We start from the raw sequence: 21,026 nt of genomic DNA, 5'->3' as shown, positions 1-21,026 counted from the left end.
GGGACTCCAGACAGCGGGCAAGGAGGCATTGGGGGGACACCCGCGGGCCACTGCTCCAGGCTCCCCAGGCAGGCAGTGCTCGGAGCTCCCAGGCCGGGCTGCTGTGGGGAAGCACCGTGTGCACCAGCCGAGCCAGGACAGGCCGGAGTCATGGGACATCTGAATCCGGAGCCGGGAGCCGGGAGCCACGAGAGGCAGGGTGGGCCCTGTGGGCAGAGCCAGGAGCGCCGTCTTCTCTTCTCTGTGGCGGTCGCAGTGCCTGAGGTGTCACAGGGAGGAGGCAGCTAGAGGCTTCTGCTCAGGTGGGAGGAGCAAAGGCCCGCGGCCGCCCCATCATGCTGTCTGGGGCTGTGTGGCCCGGGCGGGGGGGTGTTCTCCTGACCCCCACCGTGAAGGGTGGCTCTCGGGTCAGCCAAGCCGGGGTTTCTCCGCCTCAGCCCTCTGCACGTCTGTTCCAGATAGTTCCTCGTTGTGGGGCCGTGCTGTGCACTGTAGGGTGCGGAGCAGCATCCCTGGCCTCTACCCACAGAGTCCAGTAGCTTGGCCCCACCTGTGACCACCAAGAATGTCTCTGGACACTGCCAGGTGTCCCCGGGGGCACAAAGCCACCCTGGTCGAGAACCCCAAGCTGCCCCGGCCGCCTTCAGTGGGACTGTTTGCCGTGTGCTTCATGGTTTCCAAGGCCGAATCCGGCCCTCAAATTCCCTGGGACTCTGCGTCCCGAGCTCGGCCGGGCAGAGTTACCCGGGCACAAGGCCGGCATTGTGGGTGGAGGCTGCCTGAGCAAAGGCCGGGGTCGGGCAGACGGCGCCAGAGGGACAGAGCTTCTGGGCGGGGTGGGGTCAGCCGGACCTGGAGGCCGGGGCAGAAGGCACAGAGACCCCCCACGTGTCCTAGCCGAGAGCTGGCAGGTCCCAGCTCGGTATGACTGGGTCCTGGCGGCTGAGTCGCGGGCCCAGGCCGGGAGGACTGTGCTTCTGCAGGGGACCAGGAGAGAGGGCACCGAGCCCACTGGGGTCCCAGGAGGCCCATCTGTCGGGGAGGATGAGGGAGCGAGGGGCTGGGCTGGAAGGGCCCGCTGGGCCAGGCCAGCCCGAAACGCAGAGAGCCAGGGAGGGGCCAAGTGCAGCTTAGGGCTGGACAGGCTGAGTCGGTCACTGGAGGCTGTGCAGAGACATCCCCCAACCTCACCTGTTTGTCCCTGGCCCCCCACGCCCCTCTCCCAAGCCCTGAGTGTCCTTTACGCACCCTGCCTGTGTGCTGGGAACACCAGGGCAGGCTCAGGGCAAAGGGGAAATTGGGTGCCATGGGTTCCCAGGCCTCAGCTGCTGAAGGCCCTCCCCAGCCCACCCTGAACAGAGCAGCAGGAAGTCACCTGAAAGTCCACAGAAGGTGGCACAGCCGGTCTGGAAGCTCCTGTGGCAGTGCCCTGGTGGTTCCTGCGCAGGAAACAGAGGCCACATGAGGGCCAGTGCTCGGCATGGGACACCAGGGCCCCTTGGGGAGCACGTAGTGCTGGGCGAGGACCCCAGGACAGAGCTGGTGCTCGTGATACTCGGCACTCACTTGTCAGTTTGGGGCTTGAGCCCTACTGTTTGTGGGGATGTGAACAGGAAATTGTCCCTGCCCCCAGAGAACCCACAGACTCCTGGGGAGACAGAGGGACAGACAGACAGCACACGGTTCTCGCTGCCATGAGTGTGTTTGGAGGAGCTTTCCGTGGCCGCCTTTGCTGGGGAGCAGACCTGCTCTGGTCACTGCAGGGTATCTGGCCTTTCTTGGTGGCACCGTTGTCCAGACAGCGTGGCTGGCATTTGCCCTGAGGGCAGCTGAAAGGAGAGTCTGTGCTCTCGGCCCCTCCCTGCACTGGCTCCAGGACACCAGGCAAAGGCTGGCGTCCAGTGCGGACATTGAAAGAGACACTCAGCAGAACCAGCCGGCCAGAGGAGAGGCCGCCAGATGTGCACCCAGCTGGGGGTCCCAAAGAGGCTGCCGGGCAGAAGCTCACAGATGTGAGTGTGCGCGGGGCACACGGGCCTCCCACCAGCACAATATCTGTCTCCTAAATAGAAGCAGACAGCCAGCTGGGACCAGCAGGTGTTTGAGGAAAGCCTGGTGCCTGAGAGAGGAGCTCGCAGAGGCCACGATGGAGGAGGAACGGGGGCGTGGAGGAGTCAGGCCAGCGAAGAGGAAGAAACTAGCGCAAACGAAAGTAAAATCGTTTTGCTTGACGTTGACAGAAGATGTGGCGTGCATAAAACAAGAACAAGGTGCTATGAATAAAGAGCAGGAGAGAGCTCCCTGTAGGGCAACAAAAATGACAATGAACGTTTGGTGGAAAGCTTGGAAGATTACAGTGAGGGATGTCCCACAAAGGAGGACAAGGAGACAAAAAGTAGGCGAGAAGGGTCGGAAACTAGGAGAGCATCTCAGACATCAGGAGTCGTTAACAGGCATTCCAGAAAGAGAGATCCCAGGAAACAGAGGTGGGAGAAATTATCCCGGAAATAGCACCAGGAAGTGCCTGGACCTAGAGGCCCCAGTCACGGGTTGGAAGGATGCACAAGTTCGTGGCTCAGGGAGTGAACGTGGACCCATCCCCGTGAGCACCAGGGCTCCCGGGCAGGGCTCCCAGGGCTGGGTGGAGCCTCAGGTGACAATCCAAAGAGCACAGTGGCACCCGTGTCAGCTGTGTCCCCAGCAGGTGGAAGCTGGGAGCTGAGGGAGGAGGGCTCCTCCATCCTGGACTGATCTCCCGCAGACTCTGAGGTCCCCAGTCACTGGCCGAGGGAAAGGCAGAAAGAGGACATTTTCAGACAGGCCAAGACCCACCTCCCAGGACGCCACCTCGGGAAGGTGCTGCCCGGGGAAGGAGTGAGGACAGGCTGGAGCACAGAGAGGGAGGGAAGCAGGAAGAGGGACGGCCCGAAAGCAGAGAGGAGAGGGCCTGGGGAGACGGGGAAACAGGGAGCTGACCATATGGAGCACGTGATCAAGTCGCGGAACATGTAGGGAAGAACGAACAGAAGGAAACCACGGCAACGGCAACGGGAGGGAATCATTAACGAGGGGGAGGCGTGGCGCCAGCATCCTGCTGGGCCCAGCCTGCCGGCTGCCACAAACACCCAGGGCTATCGCTGTGCGGGCTGGACCCCCCGGCCCACACCCGGGAGAGGGTGGTGATGCCTTCAGTAGGGAGGTGCAGAAATAGCAGGCTGTGCCTTGTTGAGAAATTAGGGAAAAACTGAAGAGCCCGCAGTGGTGGCCTGTGGGGGACCTGGCCGTGGAGGAGGGGATGCCTGGGTTTCATGATAAGCCTTTGGGTGCTATTTGACCTTTGAACCTTTGTCCACGTGGTTCAGTGATAACTGAACACTGGAAGGAGGAAGACAGGTGCTGCCTGGGGTGGCTGCAGCTCCCGAGAGCCGGCTCAGGCTGGGGACAGAGCCTGGAGCTCCTGCCAAGGGGGCAGCGGCCTGGGATGGTGCCTGCTCTCCTCGGGTCCCAGGCTGGGGGCACCGCAGGCCTGTGGGCGAGGCTGCCTTGCTGGGAACGGAGGTCACACCCGGCACCAGCTCACCCAACAGGTTCTGTTTGGGCACCTTCGGGCCCAGAACGGACTTTGCCCTTTCCTGGGAGAGGCCGTGTCACTGGCCGGGTCTGGGGCCCGAGACAGGGAGGAGAGGAGGGGCGAGGGGACAGGGCCAACAGGGGGCTTACAGGCACTTGGGGGCACAGTCGTGGTGCCAGCCTTTCAGCGCCACCTGCTCTTTACAGCTGTGCAAAGTGCCCCGTGTGAACACCGCACGGTCGGAGCCGAAGGGCTCGCAGGAGCTGTCTCCCGGCTGCACACTGGGCGCGTCTTGCTCGGCCTGTGTGCAGATCCGAGTCTAAAGGAGCCCGTGTCTCAGCCAGGCCGGGATGATGCAGACGAGTTAACGTGCGGGGGGCAATCCTGGGCAGCGCAGACCCGCCCGGCCCGGGGGAGGCCTGGTGTGGCTGGCCAGCCTCCGCTGGGTGACTCAGAATGTCCCCAGGAATGCGTGGGCGGTGCTCCTGTGCAGGGCAGCTCCTCCCTGGGGCCGGAGGTGCTGTGCGTGCCTGCCTGGCGTGGTTTTGCCTGAGTGCTGGGAGAGCCGAGCGGCGAGAGCCAGGCTTCCGGGTGTCCGGCCTCCAAAGCCACTGCCACTGTGCCGTGATTTAGGAGGCGCCGTGTGGCCGGTCCTGCCCAGCCTCCCGCAGGACGGAATTCCTGGGCCCAAGCGTGAAAGCCCCTGCAGGGGACACACCCAGACCCAGCACTGGGCAGCCAATGTGAGAGGTGGGCCGGGGCTGGGACCCCTGGTGGGTTCTGGGGCGGGTGGTGGTGTCGCTGGGTGGTGCCCACCCACCCAGCCCTCATCCCTGGCTGCATGCCCCTGGGGTGGGAAAGAGCAGGTCACAGCTCCCCTCCCCAGAGCTGTCAGATGAGCTCCTGGGTGGCGTTCCTTCCCGGATCCAGATCTGCGGGGAGAGTGACAAGGGCGCCGTGTGGCTCTGAGCAGCTCACTCCAGCTGGGCCCCTGGCAGAGAACTTGGAGCTTTGTTTTTCCATCTGAAAAGTAGGCTTTCCCCTCGCCCGGCCCTCGTAGTTTTAATGGGTGCAAGTTCTGCGTACACAGGGAGCGTGTGAACGGTGGCTATCCTTGTTTGTATTAAAACTAAAAGGAAAAGCAAAAGGACCGCGTTTCTCCGTTGTCCTCTTTGATGCTACAAAGTTCTCTTGAGCTGGCGCTTGCTCCGCCTGCGGCTGCCGCATGAGGAGCATAGGTGTCTGTGATGCTGCATGGGCCTGCTCGTCGTGATGTCGTGGCTCCTCGGTGGGCCAGGGCCATTTACACACTTGGTGCGAATGAGCCTGCAGACTCTTCTGGCCCCTCAGGGTGTACATTGTTGTCATTGTGCCCATTTTACAGATTTTGAAACAGGCACAGGAAGCAGCAGAGGGAAGCGGTGGTGGCGGTGGAGAGCAGGGTCTCTGAACACGCTGGGCAGGGGCAGGGGCTGGTGCCCGTGAGGCTTGTAGGCAGCCCTGCCAGGCCTGGGTGTGAAAGATGGCAGTGGACCCGTCCACACCGGCTGGACAACGCGCTGTCAGCCGGGACGAGCCAGGTCGTGCTGCAGCAACAAGTAGCCTGGAAGGTGCTTCAGACAGGCCTTCCCTCTGGCCGCACCAGCGCCCTGGGTCTGGGCTCCGCATGGCTTAGTCACTCAGGGCCCAGGCCAGCAGGACCCCATCCCCACGCGCACTTCCGCGTTCATGGAGCAGCAGCGTGTCCTGGGGCCGTGGGCCGGGTCAGAGCCCTGCCAAGGCCTTGCCCCACTGTGTTCACACGCACAGCGACCCTGCCCGGCAAGGCTCCCGAGACAGGGATTGTCGGCCCCGTTCAGAGTTCGGAAACGTGGAAAAACGTGGGTGTGTCGCTGGGCATGTGGAAAGGCTGTATAGACAGCTGCCACAGTGGTGTCCCTGCATGGGGCGGCCTGGAGGAAGGGCCGGGGGTCAGGCAGGCTGGGCGCAGATCCTGGTTCCGATGCCCCCTGTCCTGAATGCCTCTCAGGCCTCTGGGTCTCTCTGGGCCTCATTTCTTCACTGGCAGAATGAGAGTAAAGACAGCCCTTGCCTCCGGAGCGGGTGAGCTGGTCCACCTTGGGCACCAGCGTGAGGACCACGGCTCGGGGTGCCCTGGAGCCTCGGGCAAGGCGGGGCCTGGGGTCACTGCCTCCCCTCGGACGCAGGCCTCGGAAAAGCTCTGCAGGCAGGTTGTTCATCATCCTCGCCTTGACTGCAAGGAAATGGTGCCAAGGGCCCGAGTGGCTGACTCCAGTCCTGGGCTGTGGGGCCCAGGCCCAGGCACCCTGCACCGCCCGACACTTTCACCCCCAGCTCGAGAATTTGTCCTCCGTGTGTGCAACCTGCCAGGGGAAGCATGGTGGCCTTGCAGGGCCAGCCTCTATACAGGCTGCTCCCACCTGGCGCTCAAGCCCAGAGAACCAGCCGCCTGCCCTCTGCCTCAACCCGGCAGCCGGGTGCCTGCAGGCCTGAGACTGTCCCAAGCCTCCTGGGGGCCCAGTGACCACGGGCTCTGTGATGGCCAGCTCCGCCCTGGGCCGCTCACCGGCCTTGGAGCACTGCGGTCCTGAGCACGGGCTCTAGCCAGGGCAGGTACTGCAAAGGAGCGGATGGGGCCAGTGTGCAGGGGTTGTAGCGTGCATGTCCGCACGCAGCTTCACCTTTGCCCTTTCCCCCCAGGACCCTGTGGCCACTCAGCATGTCCCACCGGCACTCGGACAGCTCCTTGGAGGAGAAGCTCCTGGAATACCGCTTCCCCCCGGAGCTGCGGCTCGATCCCAAGGGGAACCCAGCGTGCGGGCTCCCGATGGTCCGGGGCTCCCTGCGAGACAGGGACAATGCCTCCTCCCCGCCTGAAACCCCACCGTGCCCACCTCCCTCACCTCCGTCCTCCGAAGGCGAGACGCCGCGGGCCGTCGTCCTGAGCACGCAGAGCCCCGCAGCCCTCAAGCTGGGCACTCAGCAGCTGATCCCCAGGAGCCTGGCTGTGTCGAGCAAGGCCAAGACCCCGGCCCGCCACCAGAGCTTCGGGGCGGCCATGCTCAGCAAGGAGGCCGCCCGGCGGGACCCCCGGCTCCTCTCGGCCCCCAGCTTCTCCCTGGACGACATGGACATGGACACGGGCCCCGGGGGGATGCTTAGACGAAACCTGCGGAACCAATCCTACCGGGCGGCCATGAAGGGCCTGGGAATGCCGGGCAGCGAGGGGGGCCCCGTCAAGCTCAGCCCCAAGCTCCAGGCTCTGGCCGAGGAGCCCAGCCAGCCTCCTGCTCGGTGTCCAGCCAAAAATAAGGTAGGGGGCTGTCCACCTGGACAACGGGCTGGGGTCCGTGCCTCGGGAACTCATGGGCAGGGAGGGGGCCCAGCCATCATGTCACAGACCGTCATCACACAGCTGCCATCCTGTGAGCCCCTACCATGTGCAGGCTCCTGATGTAGTTTATTCCATTTAAGCCCAACGACAGAGTGAGCGGAGTGTGTCCCACCTTGCAGATGAGGCAGCTAAGGCTCAGAAGCGTCAAGGGTGTGACCCTGCACCCCTGGACTCTGGTGTCCCCACTCTCAGCCATAGTGGGGAGCAGAGCCTGGGAGAGAGCAGCCCCAAGGGGGAGCTGGCCTGTCTGAAGGATGCATTTCAGTGACAGCTTCCCGGCAGCTACGGGCCTGGGCTGGGTCTGCCCAAGGGGCTCGTGTCCACGCTCAGGAGGAGTCCGATGCTCCCTCTGCACGCCCTTCCCTCCCCATCCGATAGCCATGCTCCCTTGGCATCACGAGCAGGCACAGGGCCGGTGGGAAGGGTGTCCTCTCCCAGGGCCCTCTGCACCCACGGTGGCTGTCCCTGGGGGTTCCTCTGCCTTGGGGTCCTGCCCGGACCGTGAGCTGTGGCCCTGGCCTGGGGAGAAGCCGAGCCCACCGTCAGAATGCTGGCGACCCGGCGAGGAGGGGGCAGGGGCAGGGAGAGCACTGGCCACTGTCCTCGGTTTAATGTCTCCCCTGGCCTGGGAGTGGGCACACCCCCTGCCACGCCTACTTGAGGCCCAGGCCCCAGCGACTCTTGGCCCCTCAGCCCCCTGCACCCCCAGGGCCAGGCCTGCAGGTCCACTCATTCATTCGCTGTGGATTCATACATTCCGCGAACATGTCCTGAGTGCTCCCTGTGCTCGGTGCTGGGGTACCGCCGTGAGCCCAGGGGCAGGCCGGGGGGGGCTCTCAGGGTAGCGGGGACAGGGTGCCGTGAGGGTGCTGAGGGTCGGGCTGGGGGTGCTCGGGCTGTGGGAGCACAGAGCAGGGGCTCCCAGGGGCTCAGGGCTAGGCAGGGCAGACCTGGAGGACAGAGGGTTAAGCAGAGGTGTGGACCGAAGGCGGGTGCCCGGTGGAGGAGGGCCGAGGCCGCAGCATGTGCCCAGACCTGGAGGCAGGAGGACTGGGGTGCTGGGGGCACGAGGCGGGGCAGCAGGGCCAGGGGCAGCTGGGAGCGCCACACAGTCCAGACCAGCAAGGGGAATTTTCAGGCCCCCACTGGTTTCGAGAAAGCAGCTCCCCTTTCCTGGAACCAGCACACCTGCAAGGTCAGGGAACAGTGTGTCCCAGCAGGGAAGTGGTCACTGAGTGGGCAACGGGGGGCCACCATGCAGGCCCCCACTCGCCTCCCCAGTCCCGCCGTCAGCTGCTGGGCCCCTGGGCCTGTGCTGGGAGCTGGACACTAACCCGCCAGTCTCTGCTCTCCCTGCCGCCAGGTCCCAGATGTCGTGGGGCCCTGTGTGCGGCCCTGGCTCCACCCAGTGTCCCTTCTTGGCCTTCTCCCAGCCACACCTGTCCTGCCTTGCTCAGGCTTTCCTCCAGACCCAATCAGGACACCCTACTTTCCTGAGCACCCTCTGTTAACTACTTCAATCCTGGCTCTTTCTCCAGGCAACCCTCCTGGATTTGCACAGCCCTTGTTACCTGCCCTGCCTGCTCTGAGCCCCCATTCCACCTCATCCTACCTGTCCTGGCCTCCGCTTGGTGGGCCGCCCCCATCCCTTGTGGAGCCGACATTTATTGAGCACCTTCTGTGTGCCCAGCAGAGTCCCCTCCCTTTGGGCACAGCTTCACACATGGAGCTGTGAGGGCCCCCTGGGCGGAGGAATCACTCCCTCTCATGCCCTCTCACCCTGCTGACTGCTGCTGTTTGTCTGTCTCTCGTTTGCACAGAAGACGCTGGGGCGGAAACGTGCACACAAGGGCTCCTTCAAGGACGGTGAGTGTGGCCACAGGAGGCAACTGGGGGGTGGGCCCGCCCAGATGAGCCTGGTCTCGATGGGGCCGTCCCGGAGGAGGGGGAGGTCTGGGTGCAGTGGCGTGGAGAATATGCTGGATGGGATCCCTCCAGAGACTGGAGGAACTGGTGGCCTGTCTGACCATGCGGCTGTGATGGGTCTAGAAAGGTCTAGAAGGTTCCCTTGGATGCCTTTCTACACTATCCCAGAGGCAGGGGGCAGACAGAACCTCCACAATGCATGTTGGAGGGAGGCATGGGGGACCAAGGTCAGACAGGAGGCAGCATCCTCTGAGGTGCAGATGCACCTGCTGCGTGCTCTGCCTGGAGCCCTCTTAGTCTACCGGAAGCCCGGTGTTGGGGGCTCAGGAGGGCATGGGTAATGGCTGGGCCTTGGGAGGGCTGAGCAGTGCATTCAGCCTGCTGCGGGTGGGGTGCCAACGGGACCCCACGAGGGAGATTGAGGGGTAGGTGCCTGCATAGCCAGGTTGGAGCACACAATGGGCGTGAGGAGCAGGGCCTTGGTGCTGGCCCAGGGTTCTGAGAATGCAGGGGCCCCAGCCAGGATGGGCTCTCCCCCTCTCCCTCCCAGCCCCCAGGCCTCTATGGACCCCCACCGGGCAGGGGAGACATCAGGATCTGGGCCTCCTTTCCCAGGAGAGCAGCAGCAATGCCCCAGGCCTGGGAGCGAGATGGGGGGAAGGCGGTGGGGGGGATGCTCGAGGGCTCAGCCACCTGGAGCCATGTACCAGCCCGTCCCCGTGGGGCTGCCGTGCACTCCGCTGCTGCAGAACTGCTGCAGAACGAGAGAGCGGGAGCTCCGCCTACAATGGGGGGACTCTTGGGACCCAGCCCCTCCCCCAGGCCCTGCCTGCGGTGCTCTGATTTGTTGGCTTACCCAGGTCTGAAGGTGCCACATTTTGCACTGGGCTGCCAGCCCTGTGCTCCGCTCCACCATGGGAGCCAGCCCACCCGATGGCGCCTGTTCCGGGGGACCCTGTGCAGCGTGATGCTCTCGGGACCTCCAGGGGGCCCTCGGGAGGGCTCAGCCTGTGTGTTCCTGGGGGACCAGGCCTGCTCAGAGCCCCCAGGCCCGCAGGTGACTTGCCCCTTCTCCCCAGACCCACGGTTCTACCAGGAGATCCGGGAGCGGGGCCTAAACACCAGCCAAGAGTCAGACGACGAGCTCTCCAGCCCAGAGGGGACTCAGAAGGCGGACATCCCCATCGTGGTCAAGAGCTACCGGCCCCCCCAGGTCACCTGGAGCCAGCTCCCTGAGGTAGGCCCAGGGTGGTGGGGGACTCCCTTGCCCCGAGGCCATGGGCACAGCTGGCCTATGTCCTCCCAGTGAGGAGGAGAGCCTTCCAGAAGCGCCCCGTTATGCCCAGCTTAGAGTGGGGATCTCCTTCCTGGTGTCATCGGAGCCACCCTGCCTTATGGGGCAACTTGGGGTTGGTCACTGGAGGGAGAGAACAGTCGGGGGCACGTGTCACTAGTGGGTGTGTGGTGGATGTCCCACAGGTGAGCCCTGAACTCTGCTTCCTGCTCAGAGTCCCCTGCGGGGACCCCCTTCCCAGGGCCCTTCCCCTAGGAAAGAGCTGGGAGGGTCCTCGTGAGGAGGCAGGAGGGGAGGGGAGTGGGCGCAGGGCTGGGGGCCAGGGCCAGGCATTGGCTGTGACGCTGAGCCCTGTGCCACTGCCAAGCCACCTCCTCACTTGCCACATCTGAGCGTGGGCCTGGTCCCTGCCCTGCAGGGCTGTGGGGGGCTTGGCGGAGAGCACGGCTGAGATGAGGCTCCTGTGCTCAGAGCACGTGCCGGGGAGGCAGCAGTCGCTACCCCAGGAGGACACAGCTGGTCACGGGGCAGACGGACTCATGCCCCGTCCAAAGAGCCGAGGGCCGGAGCTGTGCTGCAGGCTGTGGGCGGGTGGCCAGTGGGGTTGGGGGCTGCCCTTCCTCTATCTGAGGCACAGTGGGGCTCCTTGTTGGTGCCCCCGTGGAGGACAAGGGGGGCCTCGGCACTGTGCCCGCCCACTATGCTCCATGACACTGCATGCCATGGGACCCCTCAGCCAGGGAGGGGTCAGCATGGGGGTGAGGTCAGGCAGATGGAAAGGTCTGGAAATACATGTGAATTCCCACCTGCTGGGTGCCAGCTGCTGGGTATGCATGACCTGCTGGGTCTGGTGGGGTCCAGGACACAGCGCCCTTGAAACACTGCCGGAGATTCCGGTCCCGGCCACCTGAGCTGGGGTACCTGGGCCAAGTCCCCGGCTGCAGGAGGAGGCGAGGGATTTAGCCCCTGCCCAGGCACTGGTGATGACCTCTGCCCAGCTCAGTGAGGGGGAGGGCAAGAATCAGGGCCCCGGGTCCTGCAGAGGGGGCATCCCCAGGCAGCGGGGCAGCCGGCCCATCCTGCTGGGCTCTGCAGGGACGTGGTGGGCGTGCTGTGACTGAGAACCATCTTCCAGCCAGGCCACCTGGGGCCACGGGGCCTGAGGGGGTAGAGAGCTGGGACGGTGTCACCCTGTACCTCCCGGGCAGGATGCTGACTCACCTGGCCCAGGCACGCCCCTCAGCTTTCCTGGTGGCTCTGCGCCACTCCACTAGCCAGGCAGCTCTCTGTGGGACCAGGCCCCCTCCCCACCCTCCGTGCCTGCCAGCCTTTCCCTCCGGTCCCCCATCCTCCCTTGGCTGCCTCAGGGCTGTTCAGGGGGTGGCCTGCCCAGGCGAGGTCTCCCTGGACCACGCAGGGACAGACCAGCTCAGTGCTTGGACTGTGCTGAGCCATGCAAGGGCAGTCCCAGGTGGCCCACAAAAGGTGGTTCTGCTGGGCCAGCCCGGCTCCCACCTTCTCCAGGCCTCCCTGCCATCCACGTCGACTCTGGCCCATTGAGGGAGGTTGGGCTTCCAGGATGCGCAGCCCATGACTCCTGGGCCTGTGCCCTCCTCAGGTGGTGGAGTCGGGCATCTTGGACCAGCTGCCGGCCGAGGAGCGCAAGAGGCAGGAGGTAAGGGGCCGGGCAGACCACACGACCTACCTGGGGGTACAACGGCCATGGGGACATCACCTGTCTGCCCACACATCGGCCACCTCCTGGGCCAGGCACCAGAATGGTGGCTGACACCGTTGGCGGGGTCGGGGCGGGGGCGGCTGCCATTACCCACTCCTCAGATGAGGTGAGAGTCCTTGCCCAGCATCACAGTTTATGCGTGGCTGAGCCAGAGCACAAACCCAAGAATCCGGCCCGCGGCCCCAAGGCTGTCCTGACAGATCATCCAGGGGCCTGTCCAGTCGGCCGTCTCCGGCCTGGCCCCCACAGCCAGATAGAACCTCCATGGCCTGAGCACTCAGAAAAATGCCCCCCTGTGTGGGGGCCCGTCCAAACCCCTCTCCGGGCAGGGCCCCAGTGGGCGTAGCCACACCTCATCGCTCTCCTCTGCCCCAGGCCATCTTCGAGATCCTCACATCGGAGTTCTCCTACCAGCACAGCCTGGGCATTCTGGTGGCCGAGTTCCTGCAGTCCAGAGCGCTGCGGGCAACCATGACCCAGATGGAACACCACCACCTCTTCTCCAACATCCTGGACGTCCTGGGCGCCAGTCGGAAGTGAGGCCCGGCCCCCCGCGGTGTCTGGGGCAGGCTCTCAGCAGGGTGGGAAGGCCGGGGATCTGGGCGACCTCTGGCCTGTGGGTGTGGACGGCACTCTGGAGCAGCTCCTGGCTGGGAGGGAGCAAGAGAACCCCCACAGGCCCTGAGGCCACTGAGAGCTGGCCCCAGGGACAGCTGAGCGCAGTGTCCTGGTGCCCCCAGCACCCTGTCCCCTGGATGTTCGAGAGGTAGAGTGCCACCCACAGTGGGGTGGCCTTGCCTGCTGATGGGCACGTTCCTGCCATGAAACCCGGTGCAGAGGGCGGAAGGACAAGGCATGAGGTGCCGACAGGGCGGAGCCAGGAGGCAGCCTCGAGTTGCAGCCCTGGGTCGTGTTCCTCCCAGCCGTGTCTGGTGCCCAGCCCAGGGCTCTGGTTGCAGGTCCGGAAGGTGGAGGAGGGGCTGGGCGTGCAGCCTCAGGCTTGCATGGGCCTGTATGTGCGTGTCCTGCACATGTGTGAGTGCACGTGTGTATGTGTGCACGTGTGTGAATGCGCATGTGCCTGTTTGTGGCAGCAGATGTGTGTGTGTTTACACCTGGGGAGGGTGAGGTCCAGGTGCACTGTGTGCATTCAGCCCTGCACTGCTCTGGACCCTGGGAGACCCAGGAGATCCCACGACACCTTCTGGCAGCTCCCTGAGCCTCAGCATCCTCCCTAACCCAATGGGGCGGGTCCCACAGGCCCCCTTGCAGACAGGGGTGGGGTGGGCAAGGTGGTGGGTGGCTCAGTGCTCAGTTCACTCGTCAGCATCACACCTGCAGCTTGCAGAGCCCCACCTAGAAGCTGCTGCCCGTGGGTCCCTGTGGAAGTGTCAGGGCCGTGAGGGGGAGCGGGGGGCTGTCTTGTCCCTGCAGGTGGGGCTTCCTGCAGAGCTCCAGTGACCGCCTGGGAGGCTCACGGTCCTTGACTCGGTGGGGGGCTCTGGGACAGCAGCTGACCCTCCACCCAGCTCTGACTCTTTGCTCTGTGTCCCCTGAGTGTGGCGGGGCTGAGGGCCTGGAACCTATCGCCTGTTTGCATCTGACATCCACAGGGCCTCAGGCTGGCCACCACTGTCCTGCCTCCTGCCCCTAGCTGGGCCCCAGCAGCTCTGGGCCTTTCACAGCGGCCTCCCCAGGAATTGGCTATTTTGAGTCAGTGGCTGAGGGTCGGCTCTCCCGCACCTTTCTCAGAAGCCTTCTGAGGCACCCATGGGAGGTTCTGACGGGCCTGGCCTGCCTGTGCATGCACGTGTGTGTGTGGCCCTGCGTCCGGGCAGCCAGGACCTCCTGGGGTGGGGGGGGGCGCTCCACATCTGTTCTTGACATGCTGTCTGCATCTGCCAGGGCTGCCCCGGAGTGGTGTCTCAGACTGCTCCACTTGCAGGAAATGTGGCCCCCATGGGTGAAGGGCCAGGCCGGGGGCCAGTGAGCAGGGCCCTGAGGGACCCCTGCCCACCTCCAAGCCAAGACCTTGACCCCTTTCCGGGACCACCACCGGCCTTACCAAGGATGACCAGAGTGAGGCCCCATCTTCCAGAGGGGCAGGCCCACAGGTTGCTGGGGTTGACCATCCTCCTCCCAGGTGGTGGCCCTGCCACAGGTCCTGGGTGGGGCTGACAGCCGCCCACTCAGTGCCTGGGAACTGAGGACTGAGCTCCTCCCCGCCCTGCCCCCCTACCCAGGTGGGTGAACAGTAAAGGCCCCCCTCGGCCTGGTCACTCCCCAGGGAGGAGTGTGGGCCGCCTGGGGTTGCCCGTGTTGGGGCAGGTCTGTGCTCAGGGACTCTGCTCTCTGTCCGTCAGCTGGGTGTCTCAACTCCCAGATGGGGCTGCCCCAGATTGTCCCAGGAGCCCCGCTCAGCAGGGCTTTGAAAGAGGCAGACTTGGGAGAAATGCTGTGGTCCAACAGCCTCAAGCCCGGCACTGGGGAGGGGCCACAGGGGAAGGGGCTTCTGAGGGATAGAGCTATTAGGGTGGGAGGTCCTCCCGGCTGCCTTGGCCAGGACCTGGAGAGGTGATGGGGCCTTGGGCTCCAGCACTTTGCAGCTGTGCAGAATGCACTGGAGGCTCCGGCCCACGGCCTGCACACCAGGCGGCCCGACGTGGGTCTAGCCACGGTGGCAGTGGCTGCCCTGGGAGCAGAACCCTGCGCGGCCCTGGGCCAGCACTTCATCCTCATCTCCCCGCCCGAGGTACGGGTTACAGATGAGCCTCAGAAGGAGCCCAGCAAGAATCAGGGGTCTGGTGTTCCCCTCCAGAGAGTCTGCCCAGAGCCCCAGCCCCATCCCTTGACCCTGCCTGAGCTGTGAGATCCTCGCGGCTCTGACCTGAGTCCCAGGGAATCAAGTCAGAGTGACAAGTTCTCCGTCGTGCCTGTCCACATCCCACAATGCTGCTAGAATCTGCCAGAAACTAGTGGGAAGCGGCCCTGGGTTTGGGTATTTGCCCAGTTATTCCAGGCTTAAGGAGCTGCTCTGTCCTGGGGTTTTCCTGGGAGGGCCGTGGCATACAGCCCCTGCCAGGAGCACTGGCCCAGGTCCCGCCAGCCTGGGCATTCGGTCCACCACGAGCCTGCTGTGCTGGCTCTGGGAGCTTAGCTGAGTTCAGCCTCATGTGCATGTGTGTGCATGCATGCATGGGAAGTGTGGCAGTGGACAACCAGGCCCACGATCCTCGCCCTCGCAGGTTCTTCGAGGACCTGGAGCGGCGGCACAAGGCGCAGGTATGCGTGGAGGACATCAGCGACATCCTGGAGGAGCACGCCGAGAAGCACTTCCACCCCTACATTGCCTACTGCTCCAATGAGGTCTACCAGCAGCGCGCCCTGCAGAAGCTGACGTGAGTGGGGCCCCCCGCGACCCAGGGGATCTGGGCTCGGAAGATCCAGCACCTTGGTCTCGGAGCACGTTGCCCCTTTCAGCCTGCTTCTGCAGGCTCTGCATGATTTCTGCATGGGCTGGCCGCACCTGCACCCACCGCTGAGCGGAAGCCCTCTCTCCATTGCAGAAGCAGCAATGCCGCCTTCCGAGAGGTCCTGAGGGAGATCGAGAGGCGGCCGGCGTGCGGGGGCCTGCCCATGATCTCCTTCCTGATCCTGCCCATGCAGCGGGTGACCCGGCTGCCCCTCCTGACGGACGTGAGTACACGCCCAGACCTCGGCCAGGGGGAAGGTGGCCGGCCCGCCGACGGACCTGAGCTGCCCAGGCCCCCGCCTCCGGGTCAGGTGTTGCTCCCTCTGGCCTTCTCCCTGACGCTTGGCCTGTGCCATGTGACAGTTATGAGGACAATGACACAACGGCTCTGATGGCCACAGCAGCTGTCACTGTCGCCTGCAGAGCTCTGTCAGGAGCCATTCACACTTTGCAGACTTTCATTCACTCACTCAGCAGCTCATGGGCTTCATTCATATCGATGGGTCTGATCCCGTGTTGCCCAGACCCCTACCGAGTGTCGGTCCTCAGCCACTCCCCAGAGTGGCTCCTATCTCTGAGATGCCAGCTCATGGGGCAGAGGGGCACATGGGAGCGAAAGGTACACACACGTACACATGTACGCATACACACGTGTGCACACAGGCATGCACATGCACACGCATGCATGCATGCACAGGCATGCAGCTAAGCTCCCGGAGGCAGCATGTGGCCTGTACTCAGTGGGTCAGCTGTCCAAGTCAGATGGGACATCAGACCCTCCTGGGCCCTCTGGGAATCGTAAAAATAGATGTTTCCAGGGGCCTCCCCAGGCTGGACTGAGATGGCCAGGGACTAGAAGCGGTGGGGTTCTTGGGGGAAGTGCTCACCCCAGGTTCCTACACGACCATCCTTTGGGGGCTCTGTGCCGCAGTGGGGCCTGGCAGGAGTCCTCTGGTGCTGGCTTTTGACCTCCCTGCAGCCCACATCGGGGTCTGGTGTTGGTGGGGAGCCCTTGCCCCATGCAGGCCCCTGAGGCTGGGCCGGGAGGGCACTTGGAGCCTTCTCACGTCTGGTGTCTTCTCTGCAGACACTCTGCCTCAAGACCCAGGGCCACCCCGAGAGGTACAAAGCCGCCAGCCGCGCACTGAAGGCCATCAGCAAGGTGAGACGGGACCCAGCCCAGCCCTGGGTTCTGCTGCCCATGCCCCCCGATGGCAGAGACCCTGAGGGCGGGGCGGGGAGCATCCCAGACTGTCCATCTCAAGCTTTTCGTGGTACTGGGAGAGTGGAGCTCGCACACAATTGGCGAGCCCACAACAGGGCAGGGACCAGGACAGCCATGAGGGCAGGCACCACGGGCAGCCCCAGAGGACTGGGCCAGTGGGGCGCCCTGCACACGCAGGGGCCAACCGCGGCCTGCAGCACAGCCTGCTCTCGTGTGCACACACCTCGCAGCTGGTGAAGCAGTGCAATGAAGGGGCGCACAAGATGGAGCGCATGGAGCAGATGTACATGCTGCACACCCAGCTGGACTTCAGCAAGGTCAAGGTGGGCGGTCCCAGGCGCGCTCAGACCTCTCCCCACCCCGCTGTCTGAGGTCAGGGCCCAGCGGCCCCCATGTGAGGGCTGGAGAGAGGCCTCTGGGGGAGCCCACCCTGGTGAGGCCCAGGGCCTCTGCCTCGACCTCTCCAGGCCTCAGTTTCCCCATCTGGGTGTGTCCCTTGTGACTCCCCTGCCCCTTGACCACAGAGGCTCAGCTTTATGGCCCTCCTGCCCCAGGCCTCTCATGCCTACCCTCAGGGCTGTGGGGGCAGAGGGCAGATCCGCCCGAGTGGCCTTATGAGGGGAGCAGGTGGCAGCAGGCCCGGTTGGAGGCCTTACCCTGGGCCAGGGTCCCTTGCCACTGTGCTGACAACAGGAGAAGGGTGACCTCAGTGCCAGCTGAGGCTTCCCTGTGAGCCCAGGACACGTCCGTCAGTTCTGGGGAGGGGGCCAGCAGCCCATGCCTGCTCTCCTGCCCCTATGACCCCCAGCAACCCATGGACTGGCCCCTCCCGGTGCTGCCCAGGGGCCACCCCTGCCGCTGCCCCCAACCGTAGACCTGGGTCCCCCACCTCACTGTACCCCAGGCCACTTGGAGGTCAGAGCAAGGACCCAGTTTCAGGCCTGGCTGACCTCCAAGCAGGGCCCTCACCCTAGTGACGTTTCAAAACTGGTCCTGGCACGGGGCCAGGAGAGCAGGCGGCCCAGGCCGGGAACAAATGGGGATGGCCCAGAGCTGGGAGGATGTGGGGTTCAGAGTCCAGCAGGTGTGAGTGTCGCAGTGGGCACGTTTGGGGAGCAGAGGCTGGTGGGCAGACCACCTCGCTCCCTTCCCAGCCAGGCCCACTCTGCCTGCCCCCTGCCCATCCAGCTTAATGTGCCCAAGCAGCAGCCATGGTGGCGGGAGGCTTGGTCTGAGCGCCAGCTCCATGCCAAGTATGAGTACCGGCCATGGTGATATAGGACCCAGCGTGGCAGGGCCTGGGTGCATCCTGCCTGCCTGCGCCTCACTTGTTACCGCTGAAGCCTGGCCTGTGCTCCAGGCTGCAGTGGGGCCGCCACTCCAAATGCAGGAAGGGCCCCTGGCCCCAGACGTGGCCATGCGGAGCCTGAGCGTAGATGCGGTCAGCTCCCTGCTGGGCAGGAGGTGCATTTGGGGCTTCCCCAGTGTACCCGTCGCTCCTGGCCCCTGGGGAGCGCTCCGAGGGTGCCCAGCGAGCCCCGGGGCCTGATCTGAGGCAGGGCCGGCCGTCCTGGGTTGCGGGACAGGATCTGGGCCCAGGGCCTGGTGCAGAGTGGCCGCTGTGAGCGCCTGTTGGCTGACTGAATGGTCCTTTGTTTGGGGCCGGGAGCAGGGCATGCCCTTCCTCGGTCCAGCGCCGGGGACGGCCAGTGACCTGGTTCTTAGAGGCAGGGATTGGTGCCCACCTCCGGCCGCACGTCCCCCGCCCAGGGGGCTGGTTCATCCCTCCGCTCTGTCCCCTAGTCCCTCCCGCTCATCTCGGCCTCCCGCTGGCTGCTGAAGCGCGGGGAGCTCTTCCTGATGGAGGAGACCGGGCTTTTCCGAAAACTCGCCAGCCGGCCGACCTGCTACCTGTTCCTCTTCAATGATGTCCTGGTGGTCACCAAGAAGAAGAGGTAGGCCCGCCCGTGGGTGCCGGGCTGCACCCTGGGGAGTGGGCAGCAGCTGTGGCCTCGGGCCCAGAGGGGCGTGGTTGAGCCGGCCCCAAGCCTCCCCCGGCCTCAGCGTTGGGGGTGCACAGTGGGGCCCCATCACAGCCTGGCTTGCCCACTGGGTCCCCCTACATGAGGACACGCACACAGCTTCCTTTGGGTGCTCAGCGCCATACACACGACCTGGGGCGGCTGGTGCCTCCCGCGGGGCTGGCTCTGGCTTTCACCTGCAGACCTGGGGCTGCCCGGCCAGGCCACGAAGAGCCAGAAATTCGCGGCCTCTGTTCTGCGGGTTCAGGGCGGGACAGCTCTCAGGGGCGTCCTCCTGGCTGCTGTGGGGGAGCTGGGGGGCCCAGGCTGCACACAGGCCCGCTGCAGCACCCGGCCCACCACCGGTTTCCCTGCAGTGAGGACAGCTTCGTGGTCCAGGACTATGCCCAGGTGGACCACATCCAGGTTCAGAAGATGGAGCCCTCGGAGTCCCCCCTGCCCGGCGGTGGCGGCCGCAGCTCCTCCGTGCCCCACCTCTTCCAGGTCACCCTGCTGCACAACAGCGAGGGCCGCCAGGAGAAGATCCTGCTGTCCTGCGAGTCCGCGTAAGACTTGGGGGGGCTCCTGGGGTGGGTGAGGTTCGTGCCGCTGACGTTCCTGAGCACCTACTGTGTGCAGGACACTGTGGCGGGTGCCAGGGACAGCCTTGGCCTCACGGAGTTCACATTCCTGGGGGTCAGGGGGGACACCAGCCACAAAATGAGCAGCTGAACTGTCCCCCTGTGTCAGAGGGATGAGGACTAAGGAGGAAAACAAGACAGAAGAAGAGAGCACCAGTTGCTGGCTGGGGAGGAAGGCCTTATTGACAAGGCAACACAGGGAGCAGTGCTCTGGCAGAGGCAGAGCCATGCAAAGGCCCTGAGGCAGGAGGGTCTGTGCTGGGGAGCAGCCAGGGCTAGAGTACAGGATGGGGGCAGTGGGAGTGAGGTCAGAACAGTGCAGGGAGGACAACGCTCAGAAAGATGCTGGTACTGAGGGGGCTCAGCAGACAAGGGAGGGGAAACAAGGGGCTCAGTCTCCATGCTCCCTCCTGCACGGCCCTGTTTCCAGATGAGAAGCCAAGGCCTGTGTGTCAAACAGCAAACTCACAAGAGGCAGGGGCTTGGGGCCCAGTGTCGGGACAGGGGGTTGCCTGGGTTCTAGGGGCACAGCTGCCACCCAGCTGGGACCCTGGGCGGGTGGGACTCAGGCTCAGCCCCGTGACTTCCCACGCCTCAACCCACGGCACAGGGGGTGAGGGGAGGCCCAGGGTGGCCAGCCACTTACAACTGCTGGTCCAGGCAGCGTGAGCCTTCATCGCACTGCCTGTCCCACCTCCAGGGCTGTGGGGGGATGCTCAAGGAGCCCCCTTGAGGGGCTGCATGACCCCCCATCTTCCCACAGCACCACACTGGGGGTCATGTGCATGAAGCCAAAGGTCACCAGGCTGGCGGGTTGGCCTCGGGACCTCGCTCATGCTCTCTCTGGCCCCCAGGAGTGACCGGGCCCGGTGGATCACGGCGCTCACACACAGGGAGAGGCAGGGGCAGGGCCCCACCAACAAAGGAGGTGAGCACAGCCCCCTGACCCCACTCCCGAGCACAGCTCCTGGCCCCTTTCCCAGCCCTGGGGCAGGGGGTTGGCCTGGAGAGGAGAGTGCCCATGCAGCCCTCTGTCCACCTCTCAGCCTGCCTCCAGGGTGACCAGCCCCGGGACTGTGTGTCCATCTGTGCACACAGATCTAGCTCTGTCTCAGGGCCTCAGCCGCCCTGCACTGGGGAGGGAACCTGCCCCATGCCCAGTAGCTGGGGAAACTGAGGCCAAAAGGGTAGAGCAGTATGGCCCACAGATCTGTCACCCCAGCTCCGGCCCTGCCTGGTCCCCTTAGCAGCTGGGAGTGCCCTCTGCTAGTGCTGGGCACTTGGCCCTAAAAGCTAGGGCAGCCTGTTCGTGGCCTCTGGAGGGGACCCCCTTTAGCCAAAGGGAAGCTGCCACATGTCCATGTACTGGGACACCTGGGGGCCTCTCAGGCCCCACCAGCACCAGCCCACAGGGGATGCATTGGGAGATGGAGCCCTGCCCGCCTTCGGCTGCAGAGCTCTCAGCCCACCCCTCCCCAAGAGCGTTCTGTCGCTGACACCTGCCCCTTCCCACCAGATCTGCTCCAGGTGGAGATCACCAAGGCCTACTTGGCCAAGCAGGTGGATGAGATCATGCTGCAGCAGGCGGATGTGGTCCTGATCCTGGAGCAGGAGGACGGTGAGCCGGCCGGGGCCGGGCATGGGGGGTGGGCAGGCTGGCACTAAGTGAGAGTCTGGGGGCCCTGGCGAGGGTCCAGAGCACACTGGCGTGTGTGGCTGACTC

The 21,026-nt window shown here is 64.8% G+C and overlaps 1 protein-coding gene across 2 annotated transcripts in view; it reads left to right on the top strand.

Annotated features, from left to right (window-relative positions):
- ARHGEF16 (Rho guanine nucleotide exchange factor 16) overlaps nt 1–21,026 on the top strand; it is a 28,153-nt gene that overhangs the window by 1,793 nt on the left and 5,334 nt on the right. For both annotated transcript variants that reach the window (XM_046661930.1, XM_046661931.1), the window contains exons 2-14: nt 6,293–6,905; nt 8,807–8,852; nt 9,992–10,149; nt 11,825–11,881; nt 12,320–12,480; nt 15,190–15,342; nt 15,511–15,640; nt 16,504–16,578; nt 16,872–16,964; nt 18,445–18,596; nt 19,040–19,228; nt 20,158–20,231; nt 20,820–20,921. In XM_046661930.1, coding sequence (XP_046517886.1) covers nt 6,312–6,905; nt 8,807–8,852; nt 9,992–10,149; nt 11,825–11,881; nt 12,320–12,480; nt 15,190–15,342; nt 15,511–15,640; nt 16,504–16,578; nt 16,872–16,964; nt 18,445–18,596; nt 19,040–19,228; nt 20,158–20,231; nt 20,820–20,921 — 1,984 coding nt within the window. In that variant the 5' untranslated portion in view covers nt 6,293–6,311. The remainder of the gene's footprint in view (nt 1–6,292; nt 6,906–8,806; nt 8,853–9,991; nt 10,150–11,824; nt 11,882–12,319; nt 12,481–15,189; nt 15,343–15,510; nt 15,641–16,503; nt 16,579–16,871; nt 16,965–18,444; nt 18,597–19,039; nt 19,229–20,157; nt 20,232–20,819; nt 20,922–21,026) is intronic.

Source organism: Equus quagga, chromosome 5, assembly GCF_021613505.1.
Source record: "Equus quagga isolate Etosha38 chromosome 5, UCLA_HA_Equagga_1.0, whole genome shotgun sequence".
NCBI classification, from domain to species: domain Eukaryota; kingdom Metazoa; phylum Chordata; class Mammalia; order Perissodactyla; family Equidae; genus Equus; species Equus quagga.
This window is presented reverse-complemented; position numbering and strand designations above follow the sequence as displayed.